Here is a 26,906-nt window from a genome sequence, read left to right on the forward strand (position 1 = left end):
TCTGGACTGGAGTTTCTTTGCTTGTGTCAATTGTTTTCCTGATGTTCTATTATATGATATTTATATACCTGACCACACTTCCTGTTACCTGAGGGTTACACTGAGAGAATAAGACACTGTGACACGACACTGGGACAATAAGACATTGTGATATGAGACATTGAGACACTGTGGCAATGAAACTGTGATATTTAGACATTGTGGCACTGTGACATTGAGACACAGAGATTATGAGACACTGTGGCACTGTGACATTGTGACACTGTGACGTTGAGACATCATGACATTGGAACTGTGACATTGTGACACTGAGACATTATGACAGACACTGGCACTGTGGCATTGAGACATCATGACATTGGAACACAGACATTATGACAGACACTGGCACTGACATTGTGACACTGTGACGTTGAGACATCATGACATTGGAACACTGAGACATTATGACAGACACTGGCACTGTGACATTGAGACACTGTGGCATTGAGACATCATGACATTGGAACACTGAGACATTATGACAGACACTGGCACTGTGACATTGAGACATTATGACAGACACTGGCACTGTGACATTGAGACACTGTGGCATTGAGACATCATGACATTGGAACACTGAGACATTATGACAGACACTGGCACTGTGGCATTGAGACATCATGACATTGGAACACTGAGACATTATGACAGACACTGGCACTGTGACATTGAGACACTGTGGCATTGAGACATCATGACATTGGAACACTGAGACATTATGACAGACACTGGCACTGTGACATTGAGACACTGTGGCATTGAGACATCATGACATTGGAACACTGAGACATTATGACAGACACTGGCACTGTGACATTGAGACATTGTGACACTGTGACATTGAGACATCGTGACAATCAGACACTGTGGCATTGTGACAGTGAGACATTGTGGCAGACACTGGGGCACTGTGACATTGAGAAATTGTGACACTGAGATATTGTAACGCTGTGACATTGTGACCATGAGACACTGGTGACATTGTGAGAATCAGACACTAAGACACTGAGAAATTGTGACACTGAGATACTGTAATGCTGCGACGTTGTGACATTGAGACACTGAGACATTGAGACACTGAGACACTGCAGCACTGATTTACATTCCTTATATAATGTAATGGAAATGGGATGAGCCACAAGGCGAGGCTTGGGGGTTGAAAATGTTGCAGTGTTGCATTCCTGCATTTGCATATTAATATTTATTTCTCACTCTATGAACAATCCACTGGAGTTTCTGACTCATGCGCTCTCTGTCTCTCAGCTGATCGAGTATTTCTGATTCAACAGTAATCCAGGTTAAAAATATCCATCCATTGTCTATACCCACTTTATTCCTAATTAGGGTGACAGGGATCTGCTGGAGCCTATCCCAGCACACATTGGGTGAATGGCAGGGGTACACCCTGGACAGGTCACCAGTCCATCACAGGGCCATACATATGGACAGATAACCACACACTCACTCCTATGGGACTGTGGGAGGAAACCGGAGTACCTGGAGTAAACACGGGGAGAACATGCAACTTCACGCAGAAAGGTCCCTGCCTGTTCGAACCCGGGATTCGGACCGAGGACCTTCTTGAGGCAACAGTGCTAACCACTAAGCCACCATGCTGCCCTGGAACAAAACCAGTTACTCTACGCTATGTTGCACCAGTGTACCAACCATCTCCTTTTTATAGAATTATCATGTTTTTCGTTCCAGACAGGATGCAGAACCGTGTTATTCTTTTGACGTTAGTACATATCGATATCTCGGGTCATCCAAATGTCAGAAGTCGAAGCGTGAAAAGTGATATTCAGTCACAGAACTTCTTATCTCTTTATCAGCGTGTGAGTTCAAGGGTTTTATAAAAGCCATAGCAGCGGTCTTGCATCACAGGCAGGCAGTGCGCTATCGCCATCTCGCCGTGTTTGTGCGGTTTCTTATCAGCCGGCACGCCGTGTTTGAACTCGAGCTTGTATGTCGTTAAAGTTGTTCAGAACCATGATACGCTAGTTTCTAACTGGAGCCAGGTTACCACTGATGTCTGCTAATCCTCTCTAATGAAGTCTCCAGAGCTGCTAGGGTTCTTTCAGAGGCTCCACAGAGAGTCGGCTGCTTTGCGTCGTTAAATGCAGCCAGGAAGTGCCTACTTTTCTTTAGGCCATTTGAGTGATATTCCAAACAGCCAGTACATTTTAACAGTCCGCAGTGAGACTATAGTTTCAGATCAGTTTTGGAAAGTTTGGCTTGGTTCTGATTAGTTTTTGGTTACTATGAGTTAGATTAGGTTAGCTTTGGTTAGTTTGGATTAGCTTTGATTAGTTTAGGTTAATTAGTATGGGTTAAGTTCTTGGTATGGCTTAGTATGGGTTAAGTTCTTGGTTAGTTCTGATTATTTCTGGTTAGATCCGAGACATTAACCGGACACTAGAAAGTGAAAAACTAGGACTAGAAAACCAGAAACAAAGAGAGAGAGAGAGGGGGGGTGAGAGAGAGAGAGGGAGAGAGATGATGATGATGAGGATGAAGAAAATGAAACAAAGACACTAAGGAAATTAGTGGCAGGAGAGAAAGGGAAACTATATGAAAAACCCAACAAAAGAAGGAGAGCTAGTTAACTAGAAGCGAGAAGAACAACCGAATGCTTTAAATAAAAGAAAAATACACAGGAGGAACGAGGAAACTGGAAACAATGAGAAGTACAGAGTTACAGAAAAGTGAGGAAAATTGAGCAGCAGAAACACAGACGAGAAGCAGACACAATGATACAAGGTCACTAGGTCACTAGGAAACACAGATATGAAGCAGACACAATGATACAAGGTCACTAGGTCACTAGGAAACACAGATGTGAAGCAGACACAATGATACAAGGTCACTAGGTCACTAGGAAACAGACATGAAACAGACACAATGATACAAGGTCACTAGGTCACTAGAAAACACAGATGTGAAGCAGACACAATGATACAAGGTCACTAGGTCACTAGGAAACACAGATGTGAAGCAGACACAATGATACAAGGTCACTAGGTCACTAGGAAACACAGATGTGAAGCAGACACAATGATACAAGGTCACTAGGTCACTAGGAAACACAGATGTGAAGCAGACACAATGATACAAGGTCACTAGGTCACTAGGAAACACAGATGTGAAGCAGACACAATGATACAAGGTCACTAGTTCACTAGGAAACACAGATGTGAAGCAGACACAATGATACAAGGTCACTAGGTCACTAGGAAACACAGATGTGAAGCAGACACAATGATACAAGGTCACTAGGTCACTAGGAAACACAGACGTGAAGCAGACACAATGATACAAGGTCACTAGGTCACTAGGAAACACAGACGTGAAGCAGACACAATGATACAAGGTCACTAGGTCACTAGGAAACACAGACGTGAAGCAGACACAATGACGCAAGGTCACTAGGTCACTAGGAAACACAGACGTGAAGCAGACACAATGATACAAGGTCACTAGGTCACTAGGAAACACAGATGTGAAGCAGACACAATGATACAAGGTCACTAGGAAACACAGACGTGAAGCAGACACAATGATACAAGGTCACTAGGAAACACAGACGTGAAGCAGACACAATGATACAAGGTCACTAGGTCACTAGGAAACACAGACGTGAAGCAGACACAATGATACAAGGTCACTAGGTCACTAGGAAACACAGACGTGAAGCAGACACAATGATACAAGGTCACTAGGAGACATGAACCCAGGGAACTAAGGAACTGGAAACAAACAGCTGAAGAATTTAAAACAAGGAGACGAGGGAACCAGGAGTTTAGACACAAGACATGAGACATGAGACATGAGACATGAGACAGACCCATCCTGCAAGAAACTACTGTATAAAAGCCAGATGCAGAAGAACAAGCAGCCAACATGGAGCTGTTTATAAACCTCTCAGAGCCTGAAGCAGTGCAGCGTGGAGATGAACCATGTTTCCAATCTGTTCCTCACAATGACATACTGTCTTCAGAACAGTCCAATTCTCACTAGTTTGTGGTGCGTCTACCGCTTTTACTATAATGCTAGCTCACGTTTAGCCTGTTTACTATAATGTTAGCTCACGTTTAGCCTGTTTACTATAATGCTAGCTCACGTTTAGCCTGTTTACTATAATGCTAGCTCATGTTTAGCCTGTTTACTATAATGCTAGCTCACGTTTAGCCTGTTTACTATAATGCTAGCTCACGTTTAGCCTGTTTACTGTAATACTAGCTCATGTTTAGCCTGTTTAATATAATACTAGTTTGTGGTTAATCTGTTTGCTAACATGCTAACTCAAGATAAGCCTGTTTAATATAATGCTAGTTTGCTGTTAGCCTGTTTACTATAATGCTAGTTTATGGTTCAGCCTACTTAATATAATTCTAGTTTGTAATTAGCCTGTTTGCTATCATGCTAACTTAAGATCAGCCTGTTTACTATAATGCTAGCTCACATTTATCCTGTTTACAATAATGCTAGCTTATGGTTTAGCCTGTTTAATATAAAGCTGGTTTGTGATTTTAACTGTTTAATATAAAAGCTAGTTTGTTGTTAGCCTGTTTGCTATGACGTTAACTCACATTTAGGCTGTTTATTATAATACCAGTTTGTTGTTAGCCTGTTTACTATAATGCTAGTTTGTGGTTTAGCCTACTTAATATAATTCTAGTTCGTGGTTTAGCCTGTTTGCTATCATGCTAACTTAAGATCAGCCTGTTTACTATAATGCTAGCTCATGTTCATCCTGTTTACAATAATGCTAGCTTATGGTTTAGCCTTTGTGATTTAGCCTGTTTAATATAAAGCTGGTTTGTTTTTATTGTTTTGTTGTTAGCCTGTTTGCTATAACGTTAACTCACATTTAGCCTGTTTACTATAATGCTAGCTCACATTTAGTCTGTTTACTATAATACTAGTTTGTGGTTTAGCCTAATGCTAGTTTGTTGTTAGCCTGTTTACTATAATGCTAGTTTGTGGTTTAGCCAGTTTAATATAAAGCTAGTTTGTAGTTAGCCTGTTTACTATAATGCTAGCTCATGGTTAGCCTGTTTACTATAATGCTAGCTTATGGTTTAGCCTGTTTACTATAATGCTAGCTTGTGGTTTAGCCCGTTAAATTTAATGATAGTTTGTTGTTAACCTATTTGCTATCATGCTAACTCAAGATTAGCCTGTTTACCATAATGCTAGCTCACGTTTATCCTGTTTAATATAATGCTAGTTTGTGGTTTAACCTGTTTACTGTTTACTTTTTTCTTGTTAGCTTGTTTACTATAATGCTAGTTAGTAATTAGTATTCACTTCTAGCTGGTTTACCTCAACGCTAATGCTATAATGCTAGTGCTTAGTCTGTTTATTAGTGTATTCGGAAGGTTAAGCAATGGAAGTAAGATTCAAAGATCTTCAGTTACACAGCAGGAGTCGTTAATATGGAAACCCTCGCGCATTAGAAGTAGCGCATTAGCACACTGGTCCTGGTCAATCACATATTCTATTTGTTTTCAGAGAGAATGATTCAAAACAAATTAAATCAGTTGAATGTGAATGATTCAGAAAGAATGACTCAGTGGATGCTTTTCAGTCTTTGTGGCTGCGATGACCAGACTGAATGAATTTTTCGAAATAAATCAAACCAGATGCCGGTATTCCAAAAATATTCCAGTACGGAAGGAGATTCACTTCCTCCTCCTCCTCCCCCCCGAGCCTTTCAGGCAGACGACACCCATAATTTAATGGAACAAAGTTATCATTCCAGTTCCAGGCCTTTCATGTGGCAGTGAAAACTTCCTGCGTGGGAAGTGAGCTGAACGTGCTTGACGTCGTCGGTTCGGGAGCGAGTCCAGGCAGAGGGAAGCTCGGCTCGCTGCCGCCTCCGTATTTCCAGACAGAGGAAGTGAGTCAGGATTTCCTCTGAAGTGAAAGGGCTGACCCGGGCGTGTGGGTGGATTCGGTTCGGAGCTGTCCAGGGTCCTGAACTCTGTCTCAGACCCGAGAGCGCTGCTGGAGCAAATGATGAGAGTTACATCACGTCGCTACAGCTAGCAGGCTTCATCTGGAGAATTAAAGACGCAGTGCCTAACGTCCCTTACTAATACTAGTTACTTAGACTAATGTCCCTTACTAATGACAGTTAGTTAGATTAACGTCCCTTACTAATGCTACTTAGTTAGACTAATGTCCCTTACTAATGCTAGTTTATGAATGGTCTGTGTACTATAATGCAAATTCATGGTTAGCCTGTTTATTATAATGCTAGTTTGTTTTTAGCATGCATAAAACAATATTAGTTTGTGGTTAGCCTGTTTCATGCTAATTTGTTGTTAGCTTGTTGACTTGCTTTAGCAGTTAGCCTGTTTACTATAAGGCTAGTTTGTGGTTAGCCTGTTTACTGTTTAGTCTCCTGTGTTTTCTATAATGCTAGCTCATGCTTAGCCTGTTTACTATGATGCCAGTTTGTGGTTAGCTTGCTAACTATAATGCTAGCTCGTGCTTAGCCTGCTTACTATAAGGCTAGTTTGTGGTTAGCCTGTTTACAATAACACTAGATTGTGTTTAGTCTCCTGTGTTTTCTATAATGCTAGTTTGTGGTTAGCTTGTTAACTGTAATGCCAGCTCATGCTTAGCCTGTTTACTATGATGCTAGTTTGTGGTTATCTTGCTAACTATAATGCTAGCTCATGCTTAGCCTGTTTACTATAATGCTAGTTTGTTGTTAGCATGTTTAAAATATTGATAGTTTATAGTTAGCCAGTTAACTATAAGGCTAAATTGTGGGTAGTCTCTTGTATTTACTAAAATGCTAGTTTGTTTTTAGATTGTTAACTATAATGCTAGCTCCTGCTTAGCCAGTTTACTAGAAGACTAGTTTGTGGTTAGCCTCATCACTATAATACTAGATTCTGGTTAGTCTCTTGTTTTTACTTTAATGCTAGAATGTGGTTTAGCCTGTTTAGTATCATGCTAGCTCATGGCTAGTCTGCTAGTTATTATTTACAATAATGCTAATTTGGCCACAGTGGCCCTTCAGAGATATGACTGCTGTAAAACAAACACATTTTTCAACAACTTTGTCTGAACATGTTGACTTTGTCAGTTTGTTACTTTAATGAAGCAAAAGCTGCAGGTTTAACCTCTCTTACAGACCGCAGTGTCCAGTAGAGCTACTTGTCTCTGGTACTGGACCCAGTCTTTTCAGGTGGATACTTTAAAACATCTGTTCATGGCAAACTGTTTTTATCTCTGTGACATCTTTTTGTTAAATTTTTATGTCTTGTGAAACACATCAAGAAGAAGTGGTTAGCCTGTTGACTGTAAGGCTAGTTTGTGGTTAGCTTGTTAACTATAATGCTAGCTCCTACTTAGCCTATTTACTACAAGGCTAGTTTGTGGTTAGCTTGTTCACTATAATGCTAGTTTGTGGTTAGTCTGTTAACTATAAGGCTAGTTTGTGGTTAGTCTGTTAACTATAATGGTAGTTCATGCTTAGCCTGTTTACTACAAGGCTAGTTTGTGGTTAGTCTGTTAACTATAATGGTAGTTCATGCTTAGCCTGTTTACTACAAGGCTAGTTTGTGGTTAGCTTGTTCACTCTAATGCTAGCTCATGCTTAGCCTGTTTACTATAAGGCTAGTTCATGCTTAGCCTGTTTACTACAAGGCTAGTTTGTGGTTAGCTTGTTCACTCTAATGCTAGCTCATGCTTAGTCTGTTTACTACAAGGCTAGTTTGTGGTTAGCTTGTTCACTCTAATGCTAGCTCATGCTTAGTCTGTTTACTATAAGGCTAGTTTGTGGTTAGCTTGTTCACTCTAATGCTAGCTCATGCTTAGTCTGTTTACTATAAGGCTAGTTTGTAGTTAGTTTGTTAACTATAAGGTTAGTTTGTGGTTAGTCTGTTAACTATAAGGCTAGTTTGTGGTTAGCTTGTTAACTATAAGGCTAGTTTGTGGTTAGCTTGTTAACTATAAGGCTAGTTTGTGGTTAGTCTGTTGACTATAATGCTAGATTGGTGTTGGCATGTTTAAAATAATGAGAGTTTGTAGTTAGCCTGTTAGCGAGGTTGTAGATAGCATGCTTAGCCTGTTTACTAGAAGGCTAGTTTGTGGTTCACTATAATAATACATTCTGGTTTAGTCTCTTGTATTTACTTTAATGCTAGAATGTGGTTTAGCCCGTTTAATATCATGCTAGCTCATGGCTAGTCTCCTGTATTTATAATAATTGGCTTTCTTTTCTCATTAACTAGCTTCCTGGCCACAAAACAACAAAACTTTACATACTTCAGACACTAAACACGTCTGTGGAGCTTTGAGGTTAGCTTTTTAACCAAGAGGTTGGTGTTTACATTTCACTTTTTCTCCATGGCCTCACTTTAACTGAGTGAATCTCTTTCACCTCCCTCATGTCCTGTACAAAATACACGCACAAAGGTCATTAACACACCCTGCTCAGGTAACAGAGCAGCAAGTACAGGCTGTACTACAGCACAACACAACCAGAGCAAAACAGAACAGACCAACAACAGGAGCTTAATCAGTTCATCTGTTAATGAACAATAAATACACAGAATATAAAATAATAAAGTAACAAATATATACAGCATATAGCTGATTTATTATGCAATATCTAGATAATGTATAAGTTACGTTATGCTTTTGTATCTGTAAGGATGTGAGTGATATTTGGAAAGATGAAGATACATGGACAAAGCAAATGAAATAAAATGAAAAAGCAAAAATAAAAACATTCGGAAAATATAACATCAAGGGCATATGATGGGTGGGAGCACGTGACTTGTGTGTGACAGTTCGTTTGAGTTTTCCTTCAGGGTGTTATACATGGCGGTTTTGTTCTCCCTTGTCCTGACCTAATGGGGGAATGAATGAATAAATAAATAAAAAAAATAAAAAAAACGCGGCAGAAGTTAACAGGGTGTTCTTCTGAAACTGCAGATAAAGTCCTTATCAGCCCTGCCTTGTGAGCCGAGTGCGCATGCGCATGACGTCAACGGGCAGCCGCCTTACCCTCGTGTAGCGTGTTTAATTTATTTATTAATTCTTGTAACTTTTTCACACGCACATACGGTGCGTAGAATTATCCTTTAATAAACACCTTTAATAACACCCGAAAATTCCTGTGAGCAGGAAAGGGTGTGTTTTAATTGTTCGCCAGAGAGCAGTAAGGAAGAGAACAGCGCGTGTCTCGGCTCTAATGTGGCAGCAGCACAGAACTGGAATAAACCTGATCTGGCCGGTATAAACCCTCACGCGCACGCTGAAGCATCTCTCTCTCTCTCTCTCTCTCTCTCTCTCTCTCTCTCTCTCTCTCTCTCTCTCTCTGCACTACACTGCAGTGTTGTGCGCGCGACCCCGGATATATCTGACTCTGGCTTTCGTTCGCCATCACTGCAGAAACACACCATCTTCACGTGCCAGGTAAACAACGGATGAAACAAAAATAAATAAATAAAGACATCAATAAACACAACTATATAAAGCTAGTTTCATGTAAAAAGACGTTCATTTTTGCGTTCATTTCCTTTCGTCTTTTGTGTGTATATAAGGTGTTTACGCAAATATGCTTAAAATATCAGGATTATTTTTTTTTCTTATAAAGTACAAATCAGGACATTAATATGCAAAACATCTAGATAAGTGTGCAAAATGCAAGGTTTATTCTTTATTCTTTTGCAATAAAAAATACTTTCCAGCATTTAAAAGTGCTTATGGATATTATGCATATATTATGATGATAGATAGATAGATAGATAGATAGATAGATAGATAGATAGATAGATAGATAGATAGATAGATAGAGACCTGTTGGTTTGGGGGAAAAAATTATTTTCTTGAAAAAATATGCATCGAAATAATTTTGTAAACAATGCATTCTTTAACTTTTTAAAACATATATAAATATAAAAGAGCGGAAATTATGGTTTTATTTATGTAAAAAATATATTTTTTATACTATTATATTTGTTTGGCGCTGATATTTATATATAAATAATTTATTATGTAGTATTAAATCTGAAGAGTTAGGATTTTGTGTGCAGACGTGTCTCCTGTGCCGCCCGCGCGCGCGCCCGCGCTCCTCAAGGCTTCTTAACGGAAAGCGCGACACGGGAGCGCGCAGCGGCAGGGACACGCGCACGCGCGCGCCCGTCGCCAGCCTCGCAATAGCGGTGGCGCGCGCGTCTCCCATACCGGCTCGAGCCGGTATAAAAATCTGCCAAGAAGAGAGAAGAGGGGGAAAAGAGAGAGAGAGAAAGAGAGAAAAAAAAAAGAAAGAGAGAAAGAGAGAAAAAAAAAGAAAGAGAGAAAGAGAGAAAACCACGAGGACGAACCGGTTAGATAGGTTCGATAGGTTAGATAGGTGATGCTCGCGCTGGAAACGGAGTTATCATTGTGTTAGAGCAAGCGAGCGATAGTATATTTTAAGCGACTGGATCAACGTGAAGGAGTAACTTCTTTTATCTAGAGAAATAAACCGTGGCCAAGTTTGCTCTACATTTTCACCCACATTCACACAGTCTGGTGGTGGACAAAAAAAAAATAAAAAAAATAGCTCGTGAACGTTAAGATGCCGGTCAGGTTGCTGAGATAGTTTGGAGTTTATTTATTTATTTATTTATTTATTTGAGTGACCACCGAATATTTTCCAACGCTTATTCACCATTTTTGGTAAGTAAAGCTTAGCTAATGTTGCTGAATATTTTTCTCTCTGACAGATTATTCCATTTTTCCAGGGTTGTATAGAGGTTATCATGTGCTTTTCTGCTCTCTCTCTCTCTCTCTCTGTTGGTGTCCTTCATTTGCCTACGAGAAGAAAAACGTGTAAATCTTCACCATAGTGAGATTACTGGACAGAAAGCACAACCTTTAGGATCTGGATTTATTTCTAAATTTATTTCTAATCAGGAAATGATTTGCCCTGACTGGCTGAAGCCGGTTTTCTCAGGGAGTTTTAGTGTTTAGATCCGCATTGCTGTGCAGTACAGTGATGCTGAGGTCGCCTCGAACTCAAACTGCACCGTCTAGAACATGTTCTGTCAGCTACAGGGAAGAAAATAAATCAAACAATGGGTTCAAATGGCGGAAGTAGGAGCTGACAGAAATTACACCATGTTCTGTCTCGGTTCCTGTAACTAGCTAGACTTACTACCGCTTCTTACTGTGGTGTCCTCCTGGAGTAAACTCCGCCCATGCGTTGGGTCATCTAAAAAAAACCGTCACCCGCGCTGTAAAGCCTCTTTGAGCCGGCTTATGAATATTAATAAGAAACGCACAGAACTGACATGTGATTGGCTGAGCGTTTAGAAATTTGCATTTTCTGAGGCAACCGGCGCATTCCTTTCTCAATGGTCTTAATAGTGTATAAAAAATATGCAGTGTTTGTGTTAATTAAAGCACGTCTTTTATATAATCAGATCAGATTAGATTAGTGACACATTACATTTAAATTTGATTATATACATCGTCATATTTTATATTTTACAAATATGATATGGCAATAAAATGAGTTTCATGACACCTCATTTGCATATAAACAAATTGTTGTAACTGGTAATTGATTGTAAACAGTGTCATGTTTTTAGTCTGAGTAAGGTGTTTTACACCTGAATTTTTTGGATGTGAGTAGAACAAACACGCCGTGCGTCACAGAGGCATCAGAGGGCGGATTGTTTACATACATGTTCAGATTCCCTCGAAGAAGAAGAAGATGAAAAATGTTTCAGACGAACCTGATGTTGCGAACCTGATGTTGTCTTTTGTGCACGTCATTCAGGGTGTGATCTTCATAAACGGGAGGCCTTTGTTATATTGTGCCTTTGAGCATTTTCTGATTTGAATACAACATCAACATGAGAGAAGGAAGGCAGGAAGAGACACAAAATAATAATATCACTGTTTACATCCATCCCCTAATTAGTGCAACAGGAATATCATTAAATCTGTACTGTCCCGCTTCTCAGACAGGACGCAACCATGATGGGACCGATGCCCATGCTGTGCGGCTGCACGAAACCCAAAGTCTACCCGCAGACCCCTGACGGAGGCTGGGGATGGGTTGTGGCTGTGGCCTTCTTCCTTGTGGAAGTTTTCACCTATGGCACCATCAAGATTTTCGGCATCTTCCTGCAGGACCTCACCAACGATTTTGGAGAGACGAACAGCCGGGTGTCCTGGATCATCTCCATCTGCGTCTTCGTCATGTCCTTCACAGGTTAGACAGCTTCAGTAAATGATGATCAGTCTGTTTTTGGGAAAATGGGGGGGGGTCTATGTTGGAGACTTCTCTGCCAAACAAAAAAATATAGTGTTTAAAAAAATGTGTTTTAATGGGGGGAAAAAATGAAGGATGTGTCTTAGGGGGAAATAGGGTAAGAATATAATTTGAAAAAATAAAATATAAAAAAGAAGAACACTTTATGGGGAAATATGACTGTTTAAGGCCAATTATTAAGTTTGTTTGAAATAATTAATAAATCTTATTTAAGACAGAAAGGAATAATTTTAGTGTCCGATTAAAAGCAAAAAAAAATGTTTTACTAGGTAATTTTTATTTTAAGGAATAAAATTTTGAGAAAACCTTTTTTTTTGAGAAAAAAGAAAGAATCTTTAAACAATTTTAAGGAATTTTTTTTTTAGAATCAATTTTACAGAAAAGAAATTATAAATGAATCTGTTTTCAGGGAAAATAATTTTAGTGACTTATTTTAGGAGGGATGACAGTGTAGAAATCTGGCGCCGTGTTACTTTGAGCATGTTTCTTTTCCTGTAGGTGTTAGATCGCGACTGCACTGAGACTCATTTCTCTCATTAGGAGTAGACGCATTTTAGAAAATGGGTTATTAAAGGAAGAGCTTTTAGCGTAAGCACACAGTTTTGAAGATGGCGTGCAATCAGCAGCCATGCGAGCAGTCTCCTGTGAACCATTACAGGAACGTGTGTGTCTGTGTGTGTGTGTGTGTGTGTGTTTGCCAAATCTCAGGTGTTATCATTCTTGCCCTGAGCTTAAAGGTAAGGGCGTTGAGGCGACGCTCTGAGAACAGAATTAACAAGGCAATACACCTTCTCACAGTTCACGGCACACATAAACATTTCTTCCATATTTCTTTGTAACATCACAGAAGCAGCTCCTGATCTGTGTGTGTGTGTGTGTGTTTGCAGCTCCCCTGTCCTCAGTTCTCAGTAAGCGGTTTGGATTTCAGCCGGTTGTGATGGTCGGAGGTCTCCTGGTCAGTTTGGGAACCGTCACCACCGCATTCACCACCTCCATCACTCAGATGTACATCACCACAGGCCTTATTGCAGGTACTTGTGTGTGTGTGTGTGTGTGTGTGTGTTCGTTCATCCAGGTCACTGAGAAGTATTTACTAGCACTAAATCAAGCTGAAGTCTTTTACAAACCGGAACAAACCTTTTATACTAAACTTATACCGTATCTGTGAACATGGAACATACCATCCTGCAAACTGGGGGGGAAATCTGATATGTTGATATTTTGTCTCAGTTTAATCCACTTCCTGTATCAGTCGTATGACAGGACGATCAAAAATCCCATCCTTAACATGGATTCTTTCTGTCTGGTCAGTCAGCTTGACTTACTGCTGCTGCTTGTGTTAGACGTCCTTGTTCTGTGTGTGTTCTGTGTGTGATCCGTATCATGGAACTCCCTCAGACTCACACACTCAGGTGTGTTTAATAACAAAAAGCAAACAGAACATTTCTTCTCGGTCGGTGGAGGCTACATGCGTTTCACAGGAAGCGGAAACCCCATCACACCGTACTACCTGTTGAACTGGAAATCTTTAATAATAATAATAATAATAATAAAAATAATAATGACAATAATGATAATAATAAAAATCGCAAAAGCTAGTTAGCTTTTAGTTAGCTACCTAGTTAGTTAGCTTTTTAGTTAGCTAGCTCAGTAGCTAGTGGTTAAATAGTTAGCTAATAATCAACACTGTGGTGTTGACATAAAGCAGAGTCACAGTCGCTTCCCTGAACTTTATTCATTTCCAACACGGTTTTTACAGATTTCTATTCATTTTTAGCTACATTTAATCTCTTTGCTTCATGATCCGTTTCTGTCTGTTGGTATGCAGGGGAAAAGAAGCCACAGTTGATGTGTGATTATTAGCTAAAGGCTTTGGCTATATCCTGAAACTAGAATATGAAGGACACGACTGGTCTGATGAAAATGGGGTCCTCTGGCTCCCTCGGACCCGACCACCGTGTGTCAAAGCTCTGTGCCCTCATCACGGCTTCACAACTGGTCAGCAAAGGACATGTTTAGCTAATTAGCTCACCTTTGTGTTGCAAGTGTTTTATACTGATGGCGATAAGAAAACATGATGAGGCTCGTATTCGGGGGTGAACCTGAGAAGCAGACGTGACGACACCCACTTCCTGTTTTAGCTCTGTAAGGACAGGACAGCGTGAAACTGGCATATTGTTCTACTTTTTTTTTGTTCTTATGTAAATAACCATCATTTTTCCTGAAGGTAGTGAGCGGGAATCCGAGCCGTCCCACGACCGAGCCTGCCCTTCCCTTCTTGTGCAATTTGCTGAGTCATGCAGATCTGTTATTACTCCTACTCCTGATTATCGCTGTAATTTGCCCGTGCTGATTTGAATCCTGCTTGTCAAAACCATGCAAACGGCTAGTCCGATCTGACCGGTTTCTTTTGCCGTTACTCTTTATTTCAGTGTACTGCTAGCTTTCCCCTGACATTTATCACACTTTTGTTTCTACTCTATAGAAACCCCACCCCCTAACGCAACAATTTTCTTTCTTTGTCCTTTTTTTTGTGTCTCTCTCTTAATTGCAGTTTTCTTTCAGCACAGTCTCCGACGGCAGCCGATGGCCGAGCGCTTTAGCATGACCCGAGCCCGTGGCTGTTATTCTTCCTTTGTGCTGTTTTATTTCAGGCCTTGGTTACTGCCTCACTTTCCTGCCCACCGTCACCATCCTCTCACAGTACTTCGACAAGCGCAGGTCACTTGTCACTTCCTTTGCCTCTACCGGAGAGTGTTTCTCTCTTTTCGCCTTGGCTCCAGGTAACCAGCCGTGTAATTATGATATCTAATGCTTTCTGGTCGTAATAATAAAGTCACCATGATAACACTCCTCCTCCTGTTTTCATCCCTTCATCGCTCTCCTCCTCAGCCTTCAGTGCTCTGAAAGACCAGGTCGGATGGCGTAACTGCATGATCGTCATAGGGCTCCTTCAGGCGTCTATGATCGGCTGTGGCGCCCTGCTCAGACCGATCCTCATAAAGCCTGAATGTTCAAAACAGGAAGAGGAACTGGAAGGTCCTCATTCTCCCCTTAAAACGAATCAGGAAAGCAAATACGAGATGGAGAACGAGTTCACGCGCACCTCGTTGAACTCCGTCGACTCCGGCGTTCAGTCCATCGCCTCGGAGGAGCAGAACGCCGCCGCCGACATCACGGACCTGGAGGAAGCAGAGAAAGATCAGGCACTACCTTCTACTCCTCTAAAACAAAACCAGGGCGAAGAGAGGAAAAGGAAGCTTTTCGGCTTTTCCGATTTTTCGCTGCTAAAAGACACCAGCTTCATTTGCTACTCCCTCTTCGGGCTGTTCGCCACGCTGGGATTTTTCGCGCCGCAGCTTTACGTGATCGAGCTGAGCGTGTCGTACGGGGTGCAGCGCAGCAAGGCCACCTACATGCTCTCCCTCATGGCGGCGGCCGAAATTTTCGGACGGCTGTCCATCGGCTGGGTGATGAACCGCAAACCCATCCGCAAAGTCTACATCCTGCTGATCTGCACGGTGCTGCTGAGCCTGGTGCTCGCGCTCTTCCCCGCCGTCTCCTCGCACTTCTGGGCACTCGCTTCCTGCTGCGCCGCCTGCGGCTTCCTGTTCGGGACGGTCGCCTCCACCCACATCCCCATGCTGGCCGAGGACGACGTGTTGGGCATGGAGAGGATGACGATGGGTGCCGGAGTTTACGTTTTCATCCAGAGCTTCGCCGGGCTCGCCGGTCCACCGCTCGCAGGTACACACTGTGTGAAAGTCATGCGTACGAATTAGTCCAGCTGAGTTCCTTTGAACACAAGTAGAACGTCTCCAAACAGATACCATGACTTGATTTATATCCCGAATCGTCTCTGAATACAAACCTAGTCCAGATGTGCTTTGTTCATGAAAGTGTGTGTGTGTGTGTTGCAGGCATGTTGGTGGACACGACGCAAGATTACGGCTCGGCGTTCTACTCCAGCGCGGCTGGGGTGTGCGTCGGCACGTTGTTCCTTTCTCTGGTGCGACCGGCTAAAACCGGTTGGAGCTGCTGCAAGAGGGACAGGAAATGTGTAGAAAAGGAAGCCATGCCCGATGACTTCCTGGAATTGGACATAACTCTGGAGACTCCAAAGAAGACAGGACAAGTCTGAGCTGCTAACACGAACACTCTAACACATGCAAAACTTGAACAATCCATCCAAAGTCTGACATTATGGATGTCGATCCCTTCTTCATTTGTATTTCATTTTTTGTTTGTTTTTTTTGGTTTTTTTCCAGACCAAATGAAACCTCAAGCTGGTGATGCTGCTCTTCTCATTAACATAGTCTTGATTTTACTACTGTGTTGAAGTTGTGTAAGCGAGATGTTACAGAGGACACATGACATCACCAGTTAGTTTTTGGCAATACCAAGTTGCCAACTCTTTTCTCTTTTTCCATGTTAACTAATTTATTTGCCGGTTACTTACCCGGTTAAGTAATTTATATGGCAGTATTTAAAAAAGAGAACAATGTTTGTAAGCGGTTCTTTTCTAAGCTCCCTGACTCTGCGCTGTATCGTTTATTTGTAGTTTTCTTTTATATCTGTACTTATTAGAGGGCAGGTTCAATTAATTTTTTTAAAATGGCAGATTAATTTGCTCGATGAGAAGCACAGAATCACGCAGAGTGTTTTGATGAAGTCGAAATCATTCCCAGTGGTCCAATGAACTTAAGGCATGATACTATAGAAAGTGGGTGTGGTCTTTAATAAGGGGCGTGGTTCAGTTCAGTGGACGTAGCTGCCATCAACCGGTCAGCTTTCAGCAGGCGGTTGACAAGGTTTCAAATTTTTTAACGAAGTTATGATTAATGTTCTTATTTTGTTGCCTTTTGAATCATTTAGCCACGCCCACTTTCATTTAAGTCCAGTGCGAGGATGAATGCCAATCAGCTCCCATAGGGTGGAGCTTAAATCACAAACTCATGAATGATTGAGTGGAAAAAATGAAGGATGTGAGTCAAGATTCGGATTCTGGGCGTGGTCATTCATAGGGGGGTGGAGTTTTGTTGAAATGGCTGTTTTTCAAGGGACTGTAGATCTGCTAAAGCTAAACTTAATTTCAGTTTGATTTTAATGGTTGTTAGGCTCATCTGTAACCGGACCCCTTATGAGGTTGAGGCGTCTCAGAGGTGCAGAAGTTCTAAATTGTCCCATTTTTCTAGAATGTTCCTTTTTGATCCAAACACGCTGCATGACTTCGTTTACTTCTTGTCTGCTGAATAATTTAAGCACTTAGATTAGTCTTTTTATTACTACAGTGTGTGTGTGTGTGTGTGTGTGTGTGTGCACAGACACACAACACTGTAGGCATCCTAGATGATCTGCCACTTATGACAACTGCCACTCTAAACTAGGGGATAATCTCACGATCAAAGCTAAATCATGAGCCTGGATTAGACTCAACTCCAAGCATCATACAAATTTGTTTTTGCCAACGAGGCATCATCTGTTTTTGTATTTTAGTTAAAAAAAACCCCTCCAAACCTTTAAGGTTACACACGTGTGATGTTATGAAGAGATTCACAGCTTCACAGGATCTCTAAGAAGAAGCCTTTTTCAAATCACAGCACTACCCTCTAAGGAACCTCTGAAGAACCTTAGACAACAGACTTTGACAGATCTTGTCTCCGACGCTCACGACGACGACATCTCATGTGTTGGATTTGTTTGTCTCCTTACGCTCCAGTGACGTCTTCCATCTTCCATGTTCGGTTTTGTTTTCTTAACAAAAAAAAAAAACAGATGAAGAATGAATGTAGCAACATCGTATGCATACATGTATATCTGTATATCTCCTGCGTTACCGCCACCACACCAATCATAATATTTATTTTGGTATTTAATCCACTGATTTGAACTCTTCAGCAAACTTGAATACGTTGCTGGTGAGAAACAATCGCACTCCTGAAGCCTACCTGTGTTTATGTAACAAGGACAGACTGCGCCCCAATGCCGGTTTTATGCTCTCTTCGTATCTGCTGTCGCCGTTTCCCCGTACGCCGGGTCCAGTGACCGGCACTCGAAATGTATTTACCACAAAGGCTTTGCTCAAATCCGACACCTCAAAATGGCACACGAAGCTTTTTTCCATAAGCAATAAAACTTGAGTGAGTGATAACTGTTTACTCAGCTAGCTAGTTAGCAGGCCTGCTAGTTAGCGCCACATGTAGTGACAGTATAAAATCTCATTTTTACGCTTAGATCTGTATTGGGGTGTGGCGACGGTTAGACTTGAACCCTGATGTACACGCACACATGCACTCTTTATGACTTGAATGGCTTTGTTTTGCTGTATTTTGTCTCGGACATAATGTTTAGGATTGCACTGTATGTTGCTGGTGTTTTACTTTAACATCACATTGGGCATCTTAGTTCATCTTTAATTTTCCCTGGATGAAATTTTTTTTTTAAATAATGATAAACATTTTTTTCAATAAAAATTGTGTCACTGGTGTCTTATTTTGGTCCAGTAATCAGAGAAGGGTCACCACTACACCTCAAACTTACATTCATGTTATGGGGTGGTGGTAGCTGAAGTGGTTAAGGGTCTGGGGCGTTGACCGGAAGATTGGGATTCAAGCATCAGCACTGCCAAGCTGCTACCATTGGGCCCTTGAGCAAGGTCCCTAGCCCACTTTGCTCCAGGGGTGCTGCATCATGGCTGACCCTGTGCTCTGACCCCAACTCTCCAAGGCTGGGGTATGTGAAGAAAGAATTTCACTGTGCTGTAATGTATATGTGACAAATAAAGACTACTTAATAGAACCGAAACCACAGAAGGAGAAGAACCTTTTCAGAGCAAGAGGGCAAAAGGATCATTTTCACACACTGAAACTTTAAACTATGATTATTATGCCAGAAAAATAATCAGTGCTTTTCTCTTTTTTTTCCCCCTCTCGCTTTAATAAGATTAAAAAACACTAGATTGTAGAAACAGGAGACTCCTTTCATATATGTGAAGCATGTTCATCATCAGATCAGCAACTCCATTGCTGCTGTTATAGAAAATGAATCAAGACTTAATGACCAATCAGAATCGAGAATTCCATACCGCTGTAACGGTCTATAACAGAAATATACATAAACACAAATATTACAGCTGGTCCAACAGCGCCACCTTCTGATCGTTTTATCTTGGTGTTCATGATGTGCAGTGGTCAGATCCTACTAAAAGTGGTCCAAGCAATAACAAACGGTGAACTGGTGACAGGGTCATCATGGACACCCAAGACTTATTAATGCACATGGAGAGTAAAGGTTAACCTGTCTGGTTCAATCCCAGCAAAACTGAACTGCTGGTCATCCCAGGTGAATTATCCCCAGGTCAGGATCTTGCGATATCCCTGCACAACTCTCTGATCTCCCCTCGACCTCTGCTTGCAACCTTGGGGTAACCATGGACAATCAACCGCCCTTTTTCCTCTCGTGTTGCTAATGTGACACTCTCATGTGGGTTTCTTCTCTACAACATCAGAAGGCTATTGTTATCCACACAGACTGCTCAGGTGTTCAGTCTCTGGTCATTTCGAGACTGGACTACTAGGTATACATGTACATCTTGCATCTAACTTCTGAATGTTTACATTTATCTTCATGTCTATGTTCATGTTTACATATACTTTCAGCTTATTTGCACCTTAGAATATATTTGTATATTTAATAGAATTCACTGTCTACACTTATATATGTATATATATATATACACTATATTGCCAAAAGTATTCGCTCACCCATCCAAATAATCAGAATCAGGTGTTCCAATCACTTCCATGGTCACAGGTGTATAAAATCAAGCACCTAGGCATGCAGACTGTTTTTACAAACATTTGTGAAAGAATGGGTCGCTCTCAGGAGCTCAGTGAATTCCAGCGTGGAACTGTGATAGGATGCCACCTGTGCAACAAATCCAGTCGTGAAATTTCCTCGCTCCTAAATATTCCACAGTCAACTGTCAGCTGTATTATAAGAACGTGGAAGTGTTTGGGAACGACAGCAACTCAGCCACGAAGTGGTAGGCCACGTAAACTGACGGAGCGGGGTCAGCGGATGCTGAGGCGCATAGTGCGAAGAGGTCGCCAACTTTCTGCAGAGTCAATCGCTACAGACCTCCAAACTTCATGTGGCCTTCAGATTAGCTCAAGAACAGTGCGCAGAGAGCTTCATGGAATGGGTTTCCATGGCCGAGCAGCTGCATCCAAGCCATACATCACCAAGTGCAATGCAAAGCGTCGGATGCAGTGGTGTAAAGCACGCCGCCACTGGACTCTAGAGCAGTGGAGACGCGTTCTCTGGAGTGACGAATCACGCTTCTCCATCTGGCAATCTGATGGACGAGTCTGGGTTTGGCGGTTGCCAGGAGAACGGTACTTGTCTGACTGCATTGTGCCAAGTGTAAAGTTTGGTGGAGGGGGGATTATGGTGTGGGGTTTGTTTTTCAGGAGCTGGGCTTGGCCCCTTAGTTCCAGTGAAAGGAACTCTGAATGCTTCAGCATACCAAGACATTTTGGACAATTCCATGCTCCCAACTTTGTGGGAACAGTTTGGAGCTGGCCCCTTCCTCTTCCAACATGACTGTGCACCAGTGACCAAAGCAAGGTCCATAAAGACATGGATGACAGAGTCTGGTGTGGATGAACTTGACTGGCCTGCACAGAGTCCTGACCTCAACCCGATAGAACACCTTTGGGATGAATTAGAGCGGAGACTGAGAGCCAGACCTTCTCGTCCAACATCAGTGTGTGACCTCACAAATGCGCTTCTGGAAGAATGGTCAAAAATTCCCATAAACACACTCCTAAACCTTGTGGACAGCCTTCCCAGAAGAGTTGAAGCTGTTATAGCTGCAAAGGGTGGACCGACAGCATATTGAACCCTATGGATTAGGAATGGGATGTCACTTAAGTTCATATGCGAGTCAAGGCAGGTGAGCGAATACTTTTGGCAATATAGTGTATATTCATTCAGATGTTCAATTTATTTTTTCACTGGTTTATTTATAACTATTTATTACAAGTATACTGTTGATACCGTCACACAAAAATCTGTTCTTTGTTTCACTGACTGAAATGACAATGTTAATACTGACGAGAGAAGAGAAACGGTATTTCGATTCCTCTGTATGTCTGCACATATGGTGGTATTCACAGTAAAGATCCTTGAACCTGATGGTGGAAAGAACTTTCCCCTGGATGTCTGAACAGCCGAGCCACTGACCGTCTTCAGGCGACGGGTGTCTGAGAGTCTGTGACCTAGTGAACCAGTGTTGATGAATTCACTGATAGAGACTTCAAACTGCTTTGGGACACTGCTCTGGAGGGTGTAAGATGTCGATTTAATTCGGTTCAATGAGCTTTATTAGCATTATGGTATACTGTTTACAGTGTTGACAAAGCTGGTAGCTGAAGTACTGGTTGAAGGATCAATAAAGGTTAAAATATTAATAATAAAAAGCAATCAAAAACACTAAGAATTTTCTAAAAAGGATATTATACACATGTTCACAATTTTTTAGAAAGCTGGTTGCCTAATTACTTTTAATCCAGAATTAGTTATAAGCAACATAAAATACACATCAAAAACATGCAATATTAGGCCTCATCGAATTTCTCAAAGAAATATATTTCAGTATCACATGAAGCTAACCCCTATGGAGCGGTCCTCTGTGTTCATACAGTGATAAGACTAAATCGTTTCAAAAACAGCTTCACTTCCATACGTCACTCCGAACAAAACCTGTCTGCGGAATGTTGTAAACAGTGTTTAAGTGTACATACAGACTTCTCCTAAATGCCCGAGGGTGTTTGTGTAAAGTTTCAGTTGTAGTTATGCTAACATATTCATCTCTAAGGCACGTGACAAACTCACACTACTGGTAAATAGGTACTATAAAGCGCGAGACGTCTTCCTGGATGCCTTGACGTCACTGCGCGACCGTGGATTAAACACACCGGCTTTTCACTCACTTTTACGTGTTCTTCGTGAACGGGTTTTAACTACACAAAGTCCAAAAGCAAGATTACAGCATTCACTATGGATGACGAAGGAACAGCCGGTAAATATCATTGCCCCCCCCCTGTTTTATTTTATTTTATTTATGAATGATGTGTGTAGATTCTGAGTGTGCACTTTTATTCTGCACAACCACAGATGCCCAGATCGGAGAAGCTCTTTTATTCAGGTGAGAATGAGATTATTTGATTCCATGTAAACAATTTAATAGACAATTTAGGACAGGTGTGTGTGTGTGTGTGTGTGTGTGTTTGGCACGAGAAATACATACAATGTGAAACATTATAAGGAATTAAGCTTCAGCCTCAAACTCGGAGTGAAGTCGGATAAAACGATTAGAGATAATTTCCTGTCCTTAATTTAGGAAAAATATGGGCAACTTAAAACCAAACTGTTAGTAATGCAGGACTGTAAACAGCCATTTAATCAGGTGATTATGTTTCATTACTGCTATGATAAAATACTGAAAATGTTACTGTTAAAGTCAACTGTTAGAGCATGTAATTAATGTACTGTGAATGAGTTCAATGTGGGTTTTATTATCAGTAATGAAGCGCCCCCTATTGACCGGCCGCCACTGCTTAAGACCTAGTGCGTTACATCAACTTTTGAAACAACTTATATGAGCATCAGGGTCATTTCTGAACTCCTTCCAGCCTTAACACGAATTCCTTTCTTCCGAAGCCACCGAATGTTTAATAGCAGATTAATATTAGTGTGTCTTATAACAAGTTCCCGTACGTAAGCACAATATCAGTTTCTACATTTCTCTTTCAGTTTCGTTTCTGCTCATTGATTCAGTGATACAGTGATACAGATGTCTCTGTTTTCCAGCTGTGGATTTCTACCCCGGACCCCAGCATGCACATCCTGTCAACTTACAATACAAAACTGAGAATACAATTCTTCTGAAATACTTCTAAATCCAAGGACTCTTAATCACTCAGTGTTGGGTCCAGTCTTTACTGAGTCTTTAGTCCAGTCCAGTCTTTACTGGCAGTCTTTACTGACTGCCACACAATAGATGATGCAGATTATTTATTTACATTTACAGCATTTGGCAGACGTCCTTATTCAGAGCGACTTATAATTTATCTCACTGTACACAACTGGGCAATTGAGGGTTTAGGGCCTTCCTCAATGGCAGCTTGGTGGACCTAGGATTCGAACTCACAATCAACACCTTAACCACTAAACCACATATCCCATCCTTGGAGGGTTGGGGTCAGAGCTCAGTGTCAGCCATAATGCAGTACCCTTGGAGCAGAGGGGGAAGTAGTGGGGGTGCAGGAGGGGTTGGGGGCCTTGATCATAGACCCAAGGGTGGCAGCTTGAAGGTGCTGGGGCTTGAACCCTAATCTTCTAATCAACAACTCAGAGCCTTGACCATTTGAGCTACCACCACCCCATTGAGGGTTAAGGGCCTTGCTCAAGGGCCCAGCAGTGGCAACTTGGTGGAGCTGGGATTTGAACACATAACCAACACCTTAACCATTAAGCTACCACATCCCCATTTATTTATTTATTAAATCAGAAAACAAACTATGGATGACAGAAATACAACAACAACTTACTAAGAGGATATAATAGCTTATTGGTTAAGGTGCTGGACTTATCAATCAGAAGGTTGTGAGTTCAAATCCCATGTCCATCAAGCTGCTACTGCTGGGCCCTTGAGCAAGACCTTTAATGCTCAGTTGTATAAAATGAGACAGATTGTAAGTCGCTCTGAATAAGGGCGTCTGCCAAATGCCAGAAATGTTAATGATTAGGACATGTGACCTGCTGGGGCTGATAGGAAATGTAGTTCAGACACTGATGTACACATTTTCCTGTAACATTTAATTTTTTGTTGAAAGTAATGCTTGTTCAACAAGAAGATCTAGACACACTTTTTGGCAATCAAGCTCTACTTGTTGAATCTCATGAACATCGAACAGCATTATGCTGTTTACCAGATCCATGTAAGAAACTCTGGCTCCTGTGTGGATTATTAAGAGTAGTATATCAGTCTCTTTCTGTCCTTCAGTATGATTCAGGATCAGATAAATACCTCTAGAAGAGGAGCAGACATCTCTCCACCACACCTCCCAGAGGTTCAACCTTTCACCAATAAGCAGGATCAGAAGCTTTTTGCTGAGCTGGGTCAGACGATTAGAGTGATCTCTGCAGTGTTGGAAAATGATACAATCATGAAACAGTAAGTGTTAATTAATGGGCAATTGATCGATGGTTTAGCACGTCTAGGTGATAAGAATACTTTTTCCAAACTGGCACAGAGCGTCTTCAGCGACGGAAAGATCAACTGGGGAAGAATCATCGTGCTGTTCTACGCGGTTGGAAAGCTGGCTGCAAAGGTCCTGAAGACGTCTGTTGTGCTGTAGATCACGGTGTTTGTGTTTTTGTGTTTTGTGCCCCATGACTCACATTCTTCATTTCTTCTTGAGTAGAAGGTTCTGGCTAACCTGCCCACCGTCTTCTCGGAAATACTGGAAGCCTCTTTGAGTTACTTCAGGACGAAGCTGCTGGGATGGATTCTCAGCGTGGGCGGATGGGTAAGAAGAAAAAAGAGATGCGCTCACGATTATCCCCCCCAACAAAATTAAACATTATAGTCTGAAATCATGAAAATGGTAGCTGGGTGTAATTCTGTAAAATTCACATAGATATTAAAATATCAAGCTGATTATAAAGCTAAAAAACTACAATAATAACAAAGATGGTAATTAAGAATGCAGGACTCGTTCTGTATAGAACCTTAAATAGATAGATACACTATATTGCCAAAAGTTTTGGGACACTTCATTGCTCCAATTCATTGCATTCAGGTGTTGTTTATCAGGGGTTGGGCTCGGCCCCTTAGTTCCAGTGAAAGGAACTCTTAATGCTTCAGCTTCATACCAAGACATTTTGGACAATTTCCTGCTCCCATACATTGTGGGAACAGTTTGGGGATGACCCCTTCCTGTTCCAACATGATTGAACACCAGTGCACAAAGCAAGGTCCATAAAGACATGGATGAGTGAGTTTGGTGTGGAGGAACTTGACTGGCCTGCACAGAGTCCTGACCTCAACCCCATAGAACACCTTTGGGATGAATTAGAGTGGAGACTGTGAGCCAGGTCTTCTCATCCAACATCAGTGCCTGACCTCACAAATGTGCTTTTAGAGGAATGGTCAAAAATTCCCATAAACACACTCCTAAACTTTGTGTCCTAAAAGTAATGTAACAACTCCATATTATGTGCGTGTAAAAGCAGACGTCCCACTCTCTGCTCTAATTCATCCCAAAGGTGTTCTAAGGGGTTGAGATCAGGACACCGAACTCACTCATCCATGTCTTTACGGACCACAAGGAGCCTCTTTTTTCCAGAGTATGGGAATGCACCGAGACCTACTGCAACATCAACGTGAATAATGATCTAATTTGTGCTGAAAAACAAAAATCCTCATAATAGAATAATTAAAAAAAAGATTTAGGCGAATAATGCCATAAGATTAAAACTTGATTAGATCAGAAACCAGTACATGAGTTAGAGTAACAAAAGCAGTACAGTTTGTTTTTATTTCAGCTCTGCAGGTTTAGTGTTTGTTGAAGTGTTGAGTTCCAGTCTTTGTCTGGCTCTTCAGAAAGTTCCTTCCTCCACCTGGGAGAGAACAGACTCTTACCTAGGAGTGGGATATGAATCTAATCTTAATGCTTTACTCTCCCAACAGATCAGCAGCATTTCAGCGCTGACTCAGTTCTCCATTGATCGAACCTCTGCTTCCTCCCTGAGCATCATCCCGCTGCCTGCTGCACTCTTCATTACCTTCTTCGGTGGGATTCTGCTGGGTGGCGTCATTGTGTGGAAAGTCAAGACAAGCAGCTGAGAGAGAGAGAGAGAGAGAGAGAGAGATGGAGAAAGGAGAGAAGAGAGGCTAGAGGCGCACAAATGAGATGTCTCATATGAATGCATTTAATATGTTTACCATGTATGGAAAATGTTATTAAAGTGATCTCGAGTATAAATACTAATGCTGGTAGTTTGGTTGGTAGTTTTTGCTTTCTTCAAGTGACTTGAGTTTCCCTTTACCCTAACAGCCAGGTTTCCAGTCCTGGACAGAAACACTATCCTGCTGTGGAGAAACTAAAAATAAAATACTTTCTAAACAAAACATATGACAGAGAGACTGTAGTTCTTATTTAAAACAACATGAGTATGAGCATCTGAGTCATTTCTGAACTCCTTCCAGCTTTGACATGAATTCCTTTCTGCTGAAGCCATTGAATGTTATTAACAGATTAATATTACTGTGTGTTATAACAAGTTTCTGTACGTAAGCACAGTATCGGTTTCTACGTTTCTCTTTCGTTTCACGTGTCGGTTTCGTTCACTGCTCATTGTGATCCTCTTGTGGCTCAGGCTGTGGGTGTTGACTCCAAACTCTCTCTCAAAAAACAAAACAAAGCAAAAAAGCCTCAGCATGCACATCCTGTCAACTCTTACAATACTGAGAATACAATTCTACTGAAATACTACTGAACTA

General features: G+C 41.4%; 1 protein-coding gene and 1 pseudogene across 5 annotated transcripts; both read left to right on the top strand.

Annotated features, from left to right (window-relative positions):
* Positions 1-9,345: 9,345 nt before the first annotated feature.
* slc16a6b (solute carrier family 16 member 6b) lies at positions 9,346-18,807 on the top strand. Of its 5 annotated transcripts, none has more exons than XM_058418592.1 (7): positions 9,346-9,483; positions 12,024-12,274; positions 13,043-13,071; positions 13,222-13,365; positions 14,989-15,117; positions 15,227-16,081; positions 16,255-18,807. In XM_058418592.1, exons 2-7 carry the CDS (start codon positions 12,114-12,116, stop codon positions 16,473-16,475), a joined length of 1,539 nt encoding a protein of 512 aa, XP_058274575.1. In that variant the 5' UTR covers positions 9,346-9,483; positions 12,024-12,113; the 3' UTR covers positions 16,476-18,807. The 5 variants fall into 5 exon arrangements, with proteins under 5 accessions (XP_058274575.1, XP_058274558.1, XP_058274567.1 ...); XM_058418584.1 differs by lacking the exon at positions 9,346-9,483 and adding an exon at positions 10,272-10,731; XM_058418575.1 differs by lacking the exon at positions 13,043-13,071 and having other exon boundaries at positions 9,356-9,483.
* A 3,451-nt stretch (positions 18,808-22,258) lies between these two features.
* On the top strand, positions 22,259-26,516 carry LOC131371016 (uncharacterized; annotated as a pseudogene).
* Positions 26,517-26,906: the final 390 nt, after the last annotated feature.

The sequence above is a fragment of the Hemibagrus wyckioides genome, linkage group LG02 (assembly GCF_019097595.1).
Source record: "Hemibagrus wyckioides isolate EC202008001 linkage group LG02, SWU_Hwy_1.0, whole genome shotgun sequence".
Lineage (NCBI taxonomy): Eukaryota > Metazoa > Chordata > Actinopteri > Siluriformes > Bagridae > Hemibagrus > Hemibagrus wyckioides.